Source organism: Coffea arabica, chromosome 1e (assembly GCF_036785885.1).
Source record: "Coffea arabica cultivar ET-39 chromosome 1e, Coffea Arabica ET-39 HiFi, whole genome shotgun sequence".
Taxonomy (NCBI): Eukaryota; Viridiplantae; Streptophyta; class Magnoliopsida; order Gentianales; family Rubiaceae; genus Coffea; species Coffea arabica.
In genome coordinates this window covers 47,588,653-47,602,884 of record NC_092311.1, presented here as the reverse complement: position 1 = coordinate 47,602,884, position 14,232 = coordinate 47,588,653, and the positions used below count along the sequence as shown (strand labels likewise).

The 14,232-nt window shown below is 35.9% G+C and overlaps 1 protein-coding gene across 10 annotated transcripts; it reads left to right on the top strand.

Moving 5' to 3' along the window:
* Window positions 1-274: 274 nt before the first annotated feature.
* Window positions 275-7,308, top strand: LOC113708662 (DNA repair protein RAD51 homolog 2-like). Of its 10 annotated transcripts, none has more exons than XR_011818398.1 (15): window positions 276-556; window positions 1,116-1,229; window positions 1,364-1,516; window positions 2,073-2,176; window positions 2,260-2,323; window positions 2,929-2,984; window positions 3,596-3,676; window positions 4,038-4,097; window positions 4,205-4,296; window positions 4,377-4,490; window positions 4,791-4,934; window positions 6,294-6,364; window positions 6,694-6,780; window positions 6,911-6,967; window positions 7,047-7,308. XR_011818398.1 is itself a non-coding variant. In XM_072059559.1 (13 exons), exons 1-13 carry the CDS (start codon window positions 437-439, stop codon window positions 6,745-6,747), a joined length of 1,206 nt encoding a protein of 401 aa, XP_071915660.1. In that variant the 5' UTR covers window positions 275-436; the 3' UTR covers window positions 6,748-7,007. The 10 variants fall into 10 exon arrangements, 5 of the variants coding, with proteins under 5 accessions (XP_071915660.1, XP_071915654.1, XP_071915651.1 ...); XR_011818397.1 differs by having other exon boundaries at window positions 6,885-6,967; XR_011818396.1 differs by having other exon boundaries at window positions 6,694-6,967.
* The last annotated feature ends 6,924 nt before the right edge of the window (window positions 7,309-14,232 follow it).

Sequence of the window (14,232 nt, the reverse complement as noted above, 5' to 3'; positions counted from 1 at the left end):
TATGCCTCTCTGCCTATGGAAACATGTTAGTTAAACAGAAAGGTAACTGGTGCTGAAATTGGGAATAACTGCCTAGGATTTCCTAGTAATTGTTTCAGTCATAGTTGTTCTACTTCATTGTAAGAAACTAGGCTGGCCTGGTCTTTAAACTCACAGGCCCTTTATGCTACTAGAAATGGGTTTATTTGGATTTAAACTCAGGCCCGTACACTACAAGTTCGTCAAGCTGGATGAAATGACGCGGGCCTTATAATGCGCCGACCCAATCACGAACCACCGCAGAAGGGGGGAAAAAGAAAAAAAGGCATTAATCGAGTATCTGTAGTACTAGTATATATATATATATACACGAGTAAACCGGGTTTGCCACTGATCATTTGCGCGGGAAAAATTATAGAGTGGTAGTATTAAGTAATCATGGAATGGCGGATTTGATATGAGAAAAAGTGTGAATAGGGTGTGGAGGAGAGTGATGGCGAACAAATTGATAAGCGAAATGGGTCTTCCCAAATCAATAGCCAACATCTTTGCTGCTCGCAACATTCACACTGCCAAGGTAGAACAGAATATCATTAAATTTCTAATTTGGCATCAAATATGAACCCATGGATTCTGTGGATCACTACCTATAATTCACGCAATTTTAACTCTTTTACATGTTGATTTTTACTTCAAGTTATTTGGAATCCATTTTTTCTTTCCTTTTCCAGGTATATCCTTGTTATTACGCAATTTTCTCGGCCCTAGCTCTTCTTTTTTTTTTTCGGTGAATTTTATGTTGATTTTTTTAAATTTAAATTTTATTTTTTTGGTTCAGTTTTCAAAATTCGTGTTCGACCTGGACTCAGTATTGAATGGGAGTTTAATTAAGCTGCTTTTGGAAAATCTTTTAGCATCAGACTCAGGATTGGGAATTATACTCTGCAGTTTCGTTGTAGCCGTAGTGATATTTTAGAAGAGTGCAAGTTTGATTGTCATGGTGTTGTCATCAAAGAAACCAACAGCGATTCTCATTCTCAGTCCCTATATGGCCTTACAGAGAGAGGCTCCATCGCTGCCTCTGCATATATTCGCGTTTCGTAGAACTAATTTATGTTTGTCTTGTGTGAGTCCAGGATGCATTGTCATTAACCGAGTTTGAGTTAATGGAGCTGTTAGATGTCGGGTTGGCTGAAGTTACAACAGCAGTATCAAGTATCAGTGAGATTTCTTGCCCTCCCTACCAAACTGTGAGTTCAGATGTCAATAAGCTTGCACTGAATTGTGTTGTGATTCGTTTTTGTATAGTGAACTATAGGAGAAAAGAATGGAATGTTCTGTTTAGGTGTTTGTTCGCAACTTTGGTGTTAATTTGTCTTTTTAGGCTCTGTCGCTGTTGGAGCAGCGTATGCATAATGAGCACTTGGCAGGTCATCTACCAACTCGTCTGAAAGGACTAGATGCAGCCTTATGTGGGGGCATTCCATTTGGTGTTATTACGGAGTTGGTTGGTCCTGCAGGGATTGGCAAAACACAGGTATGGCACAACGATGATATTGGGTTTCTAAAGTATTTTTGCTATGCTGCTGTTATTTTCCTCATCTCATTTGGATTACAACATTGCTGGGAATTTTATTGCCTGCATACGCTCTTTCCGTTTAACTAATTTATGTTTGTCCTGCCCTTTTTCCCTGCTTCCTCGTATCCTTTGCACCTATTACTTATCTTCTAGTTAGGTGGGGATTGAAGTTGAAAATGGAAGCTGCAGTTGTCTCCTTTAGATCAATATTAGAATCCAAAACCTGAAGTGCTTTTGCAGTACGATGGGGAACCTTGGTTGAAATTGCTACATGCAGAATATCTAGTTTGGTTATATTCAAATGGCAGCATAAGTTAATGCTCCTTTTTCTTTAAAATTTATTTATTAAACACATATTTTAACCTGTACAATGATTCAGTCCGTAAACGGACCCTAGCCACAAAAATGCAGGAGTCTGTTGATGTAGGGTATACCAGCATTGCATTTTCTGTCCAAGATTTCGATCCATCTTATTTGTCGTTCTCAACAGATCCTATTTTGATGTGACTTGTAGTTCTGCCTGAAGCTTTCCTTGTTGGCCTCGCTGCCTTCTAGTCATGGTGGCCTTGATGGGCATGTCGTATATGTGGATACCGAATCAAAATTTAGTTCAAGGAGGTTTGCGTCTTTCTATCTTCTAATATCTTTTCAAATTCTTTTGTCAAGCTTTCTTGCACTCAAATAAATTCCATCTTTTTCAGGATGATTGAAATAGGTGTTAATAGTTTCCCAGAAATATTCCAAATTGAAGGAATGGCTCAGCAGGTATCCAGAAATATATGATTACTTTCTTTTACAGAAGCAAACATGGACACAAATCATTCGACGTGCACACAGACGAAACATATAGCTTGACTTTAGATTTGGAAGCAGACAAATCCGTTCAGAATTGAGACAAGATAACTAAATCATATGACACAGATTTTGTAGTGTCACACATATGAAATCTATGGACCAAGTTAAAGAGATCATTATGTTACTTTTATCTAATTAAAAATAGAGATTTCCATATATTGGTTATTAACTGTTTCACATATCAAATCCTGTCAATATTTGCCTGCACAATCCTTTTTGATGTTGAAATCTTGGTAAAACTTATTTAGCATGAAGTTGGGTCTTTGCAGGCTCAAGTCTTCAAATTTGGGAGAAAATAGATGTAGGAAGATACTCATCTTAACGAGGGAAAAAAGCAGAAGTTTTAAAAATTGTTGCAGTTATTACATGTTTAAGCTCTTCTACATATCTGGTCTTTGTGTCTTTTTCCCCCCCTTTTCCTTTCTGGGAGTTGCAAGGTGCTTCCAAGATTGCACCCTGCTCATGATCTGATAGGTTCTCACATCTTCCTAAATCTTTCTAAATATCTGCTGCAGATGGCTGGTAGGATCCTAGTCTTGCAACCGACGACACCCACTGAATTCTCAGAGTGGTATGAGTAAGATAAATCAGGTTCTAGGTTATCAGCCTAAGAAATGATGTATTAACCCAGCTATGGAGAAAATCAAGTAAATTTTTTTAGAGATGCTCTGGGTGATCGTTGGAGGATAAACATTAATTAGTTGAGCCTCTATCATCATTTTCCTTATGCATGTTAGAGAATGTAGGAGCGTAGGCCATCTTACGTTGCTAGGTTGGAGGATTTAGCTTGAATGTCCACTGGAGTTCAATCAAAATCAACATCCTTAAGTGTTTTGTGTGTGTGTATGTGTGCGAACTATACTGTCACAAGAGAAAGAATAAGAAAGTAATTGGATAAGCATGAAAAATTATATACAATGAAGAATAAAATAGGAAAAATTAAACTGCAGTTACTTTCAATCAAAACAAAGGATGCATAATAAATGTGTCCTTTTTGTTGGAGTTGGCAGCTAAGAAGTTGAGAAATTCTTATGGAAAGATTGAACTGAAAAGAGCTCGCTAGTTTCTTGAGTATTGCATTTTTTACATCCGTGATATCCTGTGTAAGACATTGAGAATGTTCTTTTTGTTAGTTAGCAGCCAATGGACTGATTATAACACTGGATGTTATGTCTTTAACAGCTTGCAAAAGATCAAGGATTCCCTTCTCCAGCATCATGTGAAGTTGCTAGTCATTGATAGCATGGCAGCTCTTGTTTCAGGGTCAGTTTCATTTTCCTTCTCCTATTCTGCACTAGGTAGTGGATGACTCACTGGAGTAAAAAGTTATTGATGCACAACAGCTGTAATCTAAGTTACATATGTGGAAGACTAATGTGTTTTGATGGTCCTTGAATTTGTAGTTTTTCTGCTCAAAGCTTTTAAATTCTTGACCAAAATTGTTTCTTGATTTATTTTTCTGAGTGAAGATTGCAATTGGGTCAGCTGTTTGATTTCCTACTTCATACAACAAACTTGTGTTTATTAATTTTAAAATTGAAATGGTACTGTATGTATTACATGTCTGGATTGCCTGCTTGTAGAGGCAATATTTTTCACATTTTATTTGTTTGTTTTCAACAAGGAGAGATGGACAGGGACAATGTAGACAACATCCATTGGGTTGGCATATGACCTTTATAAAGTGAGTGAGAATTTTGTCCTTCAACTTTTTAGCTGATATCGCAGAAAGTTAATTTCTCGGATAAATAACAATTTCTTCGCTGTTGATTGAATTATTGTGGTATGAAGATCACTCGCAGAATTTTCCCGTATCCCTGTGGTGGTGACTAACCAAGTTAGATCTCATAGTGGTGATGACCCTTTCCACTATTCCTTCCAAGGTATTATGACGAGTTTCATAATGTCAGATTTACCTGTTCCAGATAAGCAATATACGAGTCACTCATCTTGTGCAGTTCAGATTCTAGACAAAATCTGGATTTCCCCACAACATTTGATTCCCATCTTGTTGCTGCTCTTGGGATCCCTTGGGCTCATGCTGTTTCTATCCGTCTTGTGCTGGAATCTAAATCAGGTTTGTTTGTCCCTTCGCAATAATTTTAAACTTGGGAGTGAGGGAAGGCTATTAATGCTTTTAGGAATTACCTTAACCAAGGGATAAAGGAGATTTTGAAACATGTTGGCTAGGAAAATTTAGAGAAAATAATGCTTCTAATGTTACGTTGGTGGAAATGAAAGTAATAGTTTCTTTACTGTCTCCAACATAATGATGTTTTGCATTAGTCAGGCTTTTTGCTGATTTTACCAAAGAATTAAACTGTGCAAATTTTTCGTACTCCTAAACTCTGTTAAGTGGTGCTGTTGTCTCTTGTAGGGCAAAGATTCATAAAAGTGGCAAAATCATCAATGTCCCCTCCGGTTGCATTCACTTTCGCTATATCTGCATCTGGAATTTCCTTGCTTCATGACGATGGAATTGAAATGACTGGACCAGAAATAAATGCAATATGTGGTCAAGGTGTGATATGAATATTTTCTTCACTACTATGAGCAGAATCAAGCAACTAAATTACAAAACTAATAGGGTCTTTTGCTTGTGGAGGGTGGAGAAGGGGAGGAGAGCAGTTAACTTCCATTAGTGCGTGTAAATTTTTCAACTGGCCTAGAAAAACACTTTAAAACTGTTATAGACAGGTCAGAACTCAGTGTCATCTTTCAATGAGTGAGAGGCCTCTAGAATTGTCAGCCACAATCGTATTCTATGATGTATGTACTGGCACAAAAAATGTATGCAACAATGAATATATGAACTTAAGTAGCACGTGTTAACTAACAACTGCTTTCATGATTGGTAGTTGTGGATCAAAAGTCATTGTTTTACACTCGTTGAAATTGAAATATTTGTTGTGTCAGCATTTATTTGTTATGATCATGCATACATTTGACAGCAAATTTATGTTTGATAATTGTAGAGGCCCTTGATGATATTTGAACATTTTCATTCATGTAATCTGTTCACAGATAACTTCATTGCTGAAATTGATTTTTAATATTGGTAATCACCTCAGAGAAGGTCTACTATTTTCTGCATTTGCCAGCTCTCTTTGATTTCTTCCAAGCTACCATCCATCTTCCTCCTCATGGTCATTTTCTGTTTGGTTAGGGGAGGATTGGGCAGTAATCAAACAGTGCTTGTTCTGAACTCCTGTTGCCTTTTCTGTGGATTATTTATTCATAATGCTATTTAAGGATCTATGACAGTTACATAGATTTTCATACTTGAGCTTATAAGAATCTCGCAAATTGTTGTGATGATGTTACATATAAGAATGCAGGCCACTGTGGCATGATATATTGTGATAATGACATGTCATAATGAGCTTTCTGGAGAAAAGCTGCAGATGTCTTCCTGGAGGCATCTTGTAGAATCTCGCAAATTAATTGGTGACTAATCTAATTTTCTATTTGTACTTCCTCCAATTGAATGCGCATTTTTTTGGTAACCGAGCAAATAATCTCCACAGCGAGATAGTATAATCTGATTTATCCTCAATCCAATCTGATGACTAGCACACTACCACCTTTGGCCATTCTAAATTTGGTACTTGTGCCGGATAGAATTTAGATAATTAACTGGCTATTAAATATTTTATTAGAGTGGATTAAGTTTTGCTATGATGTTGCTGGAAATGGCATAATCGATGATTATGCAACAGTTGATAGATGTTTGCTTCTGTAAAGAAAGAGATACAACTGCCACTATGCTTCTTAAGACAGATGTTTGTGTTAGATTCCTCATGTATATTGAATGGCTATTATCCTGTTTTTGTGCTTCATGTGTCTAGCGCAGTCAATTCTACTTTTTTTTGCTTTGTAGTTTTAAAGCATTTCAACGTTGCTTCCTCTATTAATGACGCACATAACATCAAATACTTCAGGGATTTTGAGGTTGGTTTGCTTTCATTTCTAGCAAGCTGAGAACAGAATTATGACAGCTTTGTTACTGGAATTACTATCATACTGGCAATCTGTTTTTGAAATATGTCTCATGAAAGATCAAACATCTTAGTATGACGTTGCTCACCTAATGCAACTAAACTGATTCTACTATAACTCCTAGTAGGCTTATACGATCAGATATCTATATTTTTTTTCCTTGTTGGGCTTTCAGCCTGCGTTTCATTTCTGTTAATGTGGAATGTGGGCTGAAGTGTGAATATACTTGTCTTGGGTTGTTTCCTGTTCTGGGCCCTCAAATGTTGTGTTACCTTTTTCAGGTAACAGTGGTTTATTCAATTAAGAATTGGAGCTTCAGGGTTGTTTGTGGCTGATACCTGTACTCAAGGACTCGAGCACTTAGCTTGGTACATAGATCTTGTTTGAATATAGTTCTGTAGCCCTTTTATCACTACGCATCAGAAATCAAAGTTTGATGTGAGGTTAGCTCATTGTTTGTGCCTTCATCTAGGAGACCAGTAGACCTTTTTTTTTCAGGGTATGAGGAATCAAGGCATATTGGCATAAAGAAATAGGCACAGATATGTAGAATTGGTAAGCGCCGTGCAGAATTACACAATTTTAAGTTACCTAATTATGCTGGCAATGTTTTAATGTGAAAAAATCTGGGAAGGTGTCGATCTTTAGGTTCAGATGCACAACTGAGCCAGGACCTGCGTGAAGATCATCATCATCATCATCATAGGGATAGCATATTACCATGTGACAGTCAAACCAAATTGCAGGATTAATTTATTTGGTGGTGCTGCGACAACTGAAGACCATTAAATTTAGTATCCTTTCTCCTTTCACTTTAATAACTTGAATGAGATACTTGGAACAGGAATACCTTAAAATGCACTCCTTCAGATTTAAGGATAACTTATTTTTTATCATTCTTTGTGAGAACCAAGATTAAGGTTAGCGCTTTGGTTTCGCATACTAGTAAATGAACAACTTTGAAGTGTCCTCAGCTAAAGAAGCCATAAAGTGCTGTTCAACCTTCTGATGGGGGTTTTTAAATAGGAAAAACTGTAAAGAGGAAACCCAAGATTGAGTTTTACCATTATTCTTATTTTCCCTTTTTAACCTATGACCAAAGCTTGTTGTCTAATCCCCCCATTGCTAGTGTTGGTGTTTTTGTGATTCGTGATTTGTCCACGTAGCCACTCGCCTGATAGCATGTTTGATATTTGACTGCAAAACTGTTTGGCAATCAATGCCTGGATATGGTTAAATAATATCTCATTAACTAATACGCTCCATGTTCTGACTCAACAAAGTTGAATAGGCATGCTTTTGTTTAATTCTGATTGTGGCATCTTAATCTCCTCGAAGTTTTATGCATATAGAATATAGAAACGAATAGGTTAATCACGAATCTTTCAACTACCATTTTTTAATGTCAGTGACCTTGTAAAGTGTGGCCATGATAAACAAAAAAAAAAAAAAAGAGTCGATGATATTTTACTTGTTATACTACGAAAATTTTTGTTCTCTTCTACCATATGCAACTTCCACATCTGGAATTCTGGATTGCATCAAACTGGACATGACTATTTGTATTTCGCGCACGCCAACCTTCTAAAAATTACTACAAACCAAGGAGAGTTCTTAATAAAGTAAAATAACAAAAGGTAACATTATCTATTGTTTCCTTCTTTGTTATTTGCCTGTATCTAGCTTTTGAGTAACCAATGCAAATGAAGGCTTTAATGGGGGGGTGAAGCAAAGACGGCAACAGTAAGAAAGAAAGGTTACACTAGAAATGAGTAGTTAATGGGGAAAATGGTCCACTTGTTGGGCCTTTTTATGGCCTAAAAGTTGAAAATGACGAATTGAAAGAAGGTGCCTAGGGAGTTATTGCTTCTGTCTTCTCTTGCTTGTAGAATAATGGTTCATTAGCTTTTTGCTTTTGGACAATGGTGGATTTAATTGCTGTAACCTACAGCTTCTGATGGTACGTTTTCGGTATGATTCTTGTGTGTGTGTGTGACGTGGACCTATTCTTGTAAACAAGATCAAATTGACATCATTTTCATCTAGTCAATTTGCATCATCTTATTGGAGAAAGTAAATGTGGTTTATCACAAAAACTACGGAGATGCGAATTAATTTTCTTGAAAATTCACAATTAGAAATCCCACCAGTCACTTTGTGGTAGTAATAATTCAATCTTCATAGGCTCTCGATTGTGGCTCTTTCTTTCCTGCTTGGAACTTGCATGCCTTTACACGCTTTTGTTGTCTGATTGCATTATATAACCTGAATCTGGTCGCTTGAGGTGTCATCATGCCAAGGCAGGAAAGACAAATCACCCATGCTTGAATTGGTAAAAGAAATTGGAGGAAAATCATAAAAACGAAAGGAAAAAAAAAAAAAAACAATGACAAAAGCCATAGGAATTTCCTGCAGAGAATCTTTCTTATTGAGATCTGTGGCTATTATCGGACGAGTAAACACGACGTTTCGGCTGCCAAAGGGACTAAGTTGATTCATTTTTATATCTAAGTTATTCCTTAATGGCTCAAAAACATCTCTTTTTATTACTAGTACTTAATTTCACAAACGAGAGCACGATCATGCGACGTGGTAATGTTGACACATTATTGTTGTTTAGCAAATTGTAGCAATCCGCCGGCCTATAACCAATGAGAATATTCGTAGCCATTCATGTGATTAAATTAATTTAATCTCTTCTTAGTACTACTAATTATTAGACCATGACAAGCGGCCAATAAGATTGTCTTTATTGGCAACTGGCTCTCTGAATCCTGCTCTCTTTTGTAATTAATTATATAATTTTTCTAATTAATCTCCTTACATTTACGTGTTTTTCCTAATTAATCTTATATTTCTAAAAATTTAACTTCCGAAAATACATCGCTCATAGGGCACCCGTTCGACAGACAGACTAATCTGATTATTAAGTTGAACAAAGGGGATGGATGAATAAATTGCCAGGTGCCCTCTTTACACAGGTGAAGAATCGCACCTTAGCCTTTTCTCCGGACGGCACCAGTAGAATTGGCAAGTACAGTTACGCAGGGCCAATCTCGGAAACAATTAATGGGTATCATCTCCAATTAATCTCCCAACTTATGCACTAACCTCCAATAATTGAATGCCAATCCAAACACAAAATAGTAGCAGCAGTGGTTGATGAAACAGTACTACTAAGTTGATGATTAGCGATTAACTTAGAATAATAAACTGATTAACTAGAGCCGCACCACTGCACTGGTAGTAATGATAAAGAATAATTTGTTGCTACTTCCTCCTCTGTCTGTGTAATCTTAATAATTATATGGATTAAAGAAATAATAATATAATAAAGCCAAAAAAAAAAAGAAGAGGAAAGGTTGACTAAACGACAGGAGAAGATACGATAAGAGGACTTTCGGTGAATGGAGAGGAAGCGTCCACGTCTCCCTAGGCGTAAAAACCTCGTACCCACCCCCCCCGCCAGTTGCCTTGCCGACAGCAATGAGAGAAGTAGAAAAGAGCCCATCCCAACTTGTACTTTCCTTAAAAGAGAGTTAATACCGCACCTGTGTTGTGGCTGTGGCTGTACTACTACTCCAAAAGTCCTACGTATTTCTTGACTATTGCTACCGGAGAGGAGAGTATTATTATTTTGTGTCCACATGATATCAATCATTTGTTGTTGTACCAGGTCTTATGTGAGCAGGCAGCTCTTTTTGACAAAAAAAATTATTCAACCTTCTTGTTTTCAATTAATCTCTTTATTGTACTAGTACATTTTAATTTTTAACTGGCAATTTGTGTCCTTAAATAGGATGCGTACCAAGAAATTCGACCAAATTTAGTCAAAATATATCATCTAGTAGAATAAGAAGAAAATTAAATGATATAAGAAAAGAGCCATTACTTGGATGGAAAAAAATAAGAAGCTTATTTGACTCATTCTATGATAATGATTTTCAAAATTTAAAAAAAAAAACTCATTTGGGAAAATAAAATTTTCCCAGTTGGGAAAACAACAGCGCATGGCAATTTAATAAGAAGCTTATTTGACTCATTCTATGATAATTATTTTTAAAATTAAAAAAAAAACTCTATCGGGAAAATAAAATTTTCCCAGTTGGAAAAACAACAGCGCATGGCAATTTTATCGACGAAATAAAATTCAGAAACTTATCAAATACTACCAAACACAGGAGAAATACTATTGTGACAGACCGATAAACATGCAGGGAATAGACTGACACAATAATGTTTATTTTCCCCCTTTTCTATTTTCATTTTTTGTCAGTTAGGAAGATAAGTTAGGGAATAGACTGACACAATAATGTTTATTTTTTGTCACAATAATTTTGTTGTTGATCTTTTTGTTTTTTGTTAATGAATTGTTGTTCATCTTTTGTTGCCGTTTCTCAGTAATAAGGCCAAATTGTTCCTCACGTAACAGTTTGATTTATTGCCCCATTTATTAGAATAATTTCAAACTGATGCACGTCAGATCACATGTATGATCTTAACACAACCTTTCACTGGGCAAAACTTAGATTTTAGCACTAAGGATCTGTTTGTTTGGACTGAAAATCTTTTTCAAAAGATATTTTCTTCAATTTCTGGTGTTTGGCTGCAAAAGAGGTCCGGAAATTTTTTTTTCTGGTAGAAAATCTTTTACATAACTTGGTGTAAAATGACTTCCTGAATTAAGATACGGAAGTTAATTTTGGACCACTATCGTGACTTATCAGTCTCCTTGGCGCTTGGCTATTGTACAAAACCACACCACAGAGATCAAATCAAGAGCAACGTCCCTGCACTTGCTTCTGCAAATTCCACAACTTTCCACCTCTTCGAACTCTCCTCTTTCTTATGTTCCTCCCTGCTGATTCCTTTTCTCTCGCGCCACACAAACACTTTTATGGATTATACAATTCTAGATCTAGATTGGGCTTTACATTGAGAAGTTTCGCAGAAGGAAAAAAAGTGAAGCCAATGGAGGCATCTAGGAATACATTTAGAAGAAGAGTTAATACAATAAACATCAAGTTACAATTGCTAATTTCTTGTAATGGTTCAATCAGTGGTGAGCATAAACTAATTTAAACTTTTTATTACAATGACACTCAATGAAACAAACAGACCCTAAATGAATTTGGCTCAAATGATAAAGTTATTCTTCTCCCATCTAAATTTAAAAATTCAATTCTCATCGTTGTCATTGAAGTTGTAGGCGTGTCGAATATGGACAAATCTCCAACTTCTTTTTTTTAATTGACAATGGTAGATCCTAATGCTCAATACTGACCATTTTTTCCACTCCTTTGATAGTTAGACGGGGAAACTTCTCTATACAATAATCAAAGGGATAATTTCAAGAACCTCCCTTGAGGTTTTTGACAACTGCAAGCACTTTCTTGAGGTTTGAAAAATTATACTTTTCTCCCTTGATGTTATGAAAAGACTATGATAGCCTTCATAAATTTTACAAATTATAAGTGAAAAATGAAAACCCATTTTTGATCATACTTCTTTATCCTATAACTCTAACATCATCTAATCTAGTACATTATACTTCATTTCCAATTTTTTGACTAGATTTCTTAACCAATTTACAGAAAATCGACCAACCAAAAATAAAAAAGTCCAAAGTATGAAAAAAAAAAAGGATGCTTTCAAGACATGACTTGAATTTTCCTACAAAAAGCTAACTTGGAATTTTCATCCAATGAATAGTTGACTTTTTCAGCATTTCATTTGCTTTACATATCGGAAAGGGGTAATATTGGATATTCATTAGATTTGTTTTTCTTCTTAAATCACTAATAGTTAATAAGACATAATTTCTAGGGGAGGTTTTTATAATTTTTCAAACCTCGGGGGAGATGGCTGCAATTGTTAGAAACCTTAGAGGAGGTATCTGAAATTGTCCCATAATCAAATATTCTTTGGTCTTTTTCACAATTGTAATTGGCAAATTTTTGCTGAAACTACTATTAAACCTTTCATCTAACAGCTCATGATTTTATCCGACAAGAATGTGATGTTTGACAGGTAAGTGCGAAAATGGTCGACAAGGAATTGCATTCTTGGGTGATTATAGAAAACGCTGACAAGAAAAGCTACATAACTATAAGAGAATGGAATAGTTTTGTTATGATTATTCATTACTATGAATTTAATAAACTGGTCTACAACGACGAAGACATCAGCTGAAAATATCCTCAGTCCAATTAAGCGTGTATATATAAAATCACATTCTAAGCAAATATCTATGATATTTTTTTTTAACACTAACTTGAGTATGAGTATGATCCCATGAATATATAGTAGGTGAAGCGTCAAACAGGTGTTTTAACGTTCAACTGCATTTTTTTCTTCATCAAATTAGATGTCCAAATACGTACGTATTTTCAGTTGCAAAAGTAGCAGCATATATAATATAGGATGTCATTTCTCAAGATTACAAAACAAGAAAAAAGGACAACATATAAGTATCATGATGGTATTCTCCCGAATGTTTGTAGGTTTCCAGTTGTGTTAGGATTACTTCGAATCGTACGGTAGTTGCCAATATTCTTCGTTCTAGCCGACCCATGTCGTTTGTTGCTATTTTATTCTTCGTTTTTCCACTTTGTGATTCATAGTTTTCTGCTTTTCTAAAAAATATATATATGTTCTTTTGACCTGACCAACATGTATCATATTTTGTATATTTGTCTTTTGAAAATGTTGTGTTATGATATGAAGTGCGACGGTCGGACCTTTTGATTAAGAGCTAATTATAATGCCGACAAAGAGGAAAAACGTCACTCACAACATTAGACAAACTATATATATATATATGTATGTATATATATATATATATATATGTGGTCGGAAACAAATTGTACGAATTCCATACGGCCTCTAAAAATGTCAGCTTTGAGGTGAAATCAAACTAGTCAGCTTGAAGCAGAATTTAAAACCGACCTAAAATGGTAGAGTACATCATTTTGTTTTGTACCACAGTGACCGAGGACCTTAGATTGCTCGTTTGGGCCGGTGTGTTCGGTGTTACCTCTGCGTTCGTGTTAAATTAAGTGTGCGCGTGTGTTTCTTCTGTCTATGGAAAAAACAAACCATTACTGGTGAGGCTCGCGTGGGGGAGGGATGGGAGATTTTCTATTCCACATCGAAAGATCGTGGGGTCTTTATCCTGAGTTTAAAGTCCATGGGAGCATCCTGCTGTCACCAATTGGCTGGATGGATGTTTCTCGTGGATCCCACCTTAGATTGCTCGTTTGGGCCGGTGTGTTCGGTGTTACCTCAGCGTTCGGTGTTACTTGCCCTTTTTAATTATTACTATGTTATTGTGCGACTTAAAAACTCCCAAAAGTCCATCGAATAATTAGTACTAGTAGTTTTTCTTATTTTGCATTAAAGTGCCTGCCAAATTTTTAGTCAATTCAGCTGAGGATACACTAAAAGCGAGCCATGTAATGCAATTATCTATCTCTCCTTCCCGGTCTCGTGTGATTAGTCTAAACTCAAATTCTTTTACTTGTTAATCACACTAAACAATCGTCTTCTTGGATTGTTATAAATTGAGTTATTGGCTAACATCTTTGATAGTATGATGCTAACGCACACTACAAATCTAAGTTCCAAGATTACCACAACTCTGTACTATGTTGTTCTTGCATCTTTTGCTTATTGCAGGTGGATGAACAGAGAAGTACATGTCTTTACTTTAGAAGAGAAAATTCATCATATTTCATGATTCATTTGCATATATTTGTTCTTAAGCGTCTTTGTGTCCCGCATGTTCTATCCCAATGGCAACATAACATCAAAGTGAACCA

Excerpts from the sequence above, each read along its gene's own strand:
- LOC113708662 (XM_072059550.1), top strand. The coding sequence starts at position 437 with ATGAGAAAAAGTGTGAATAGGGTGTGGAGGAGAGTGATGGCGAACAAA. Across the intron at positions 557-1,115 it reads GCAACATTCACACTGCCAAG|GATGCATTGTCATTAACCGA; the intron begins GTAGAACAGAAT and ends GTGTGAGTCCAG. Across the intron at positions 4,491-4,790 it reads TGTGCTGGAATCTAAATCAG|GGCAAAGATTCATAAAAGTG; the intron begins GTTTGTTTGTCC and ends TGTCTCTTGTAG.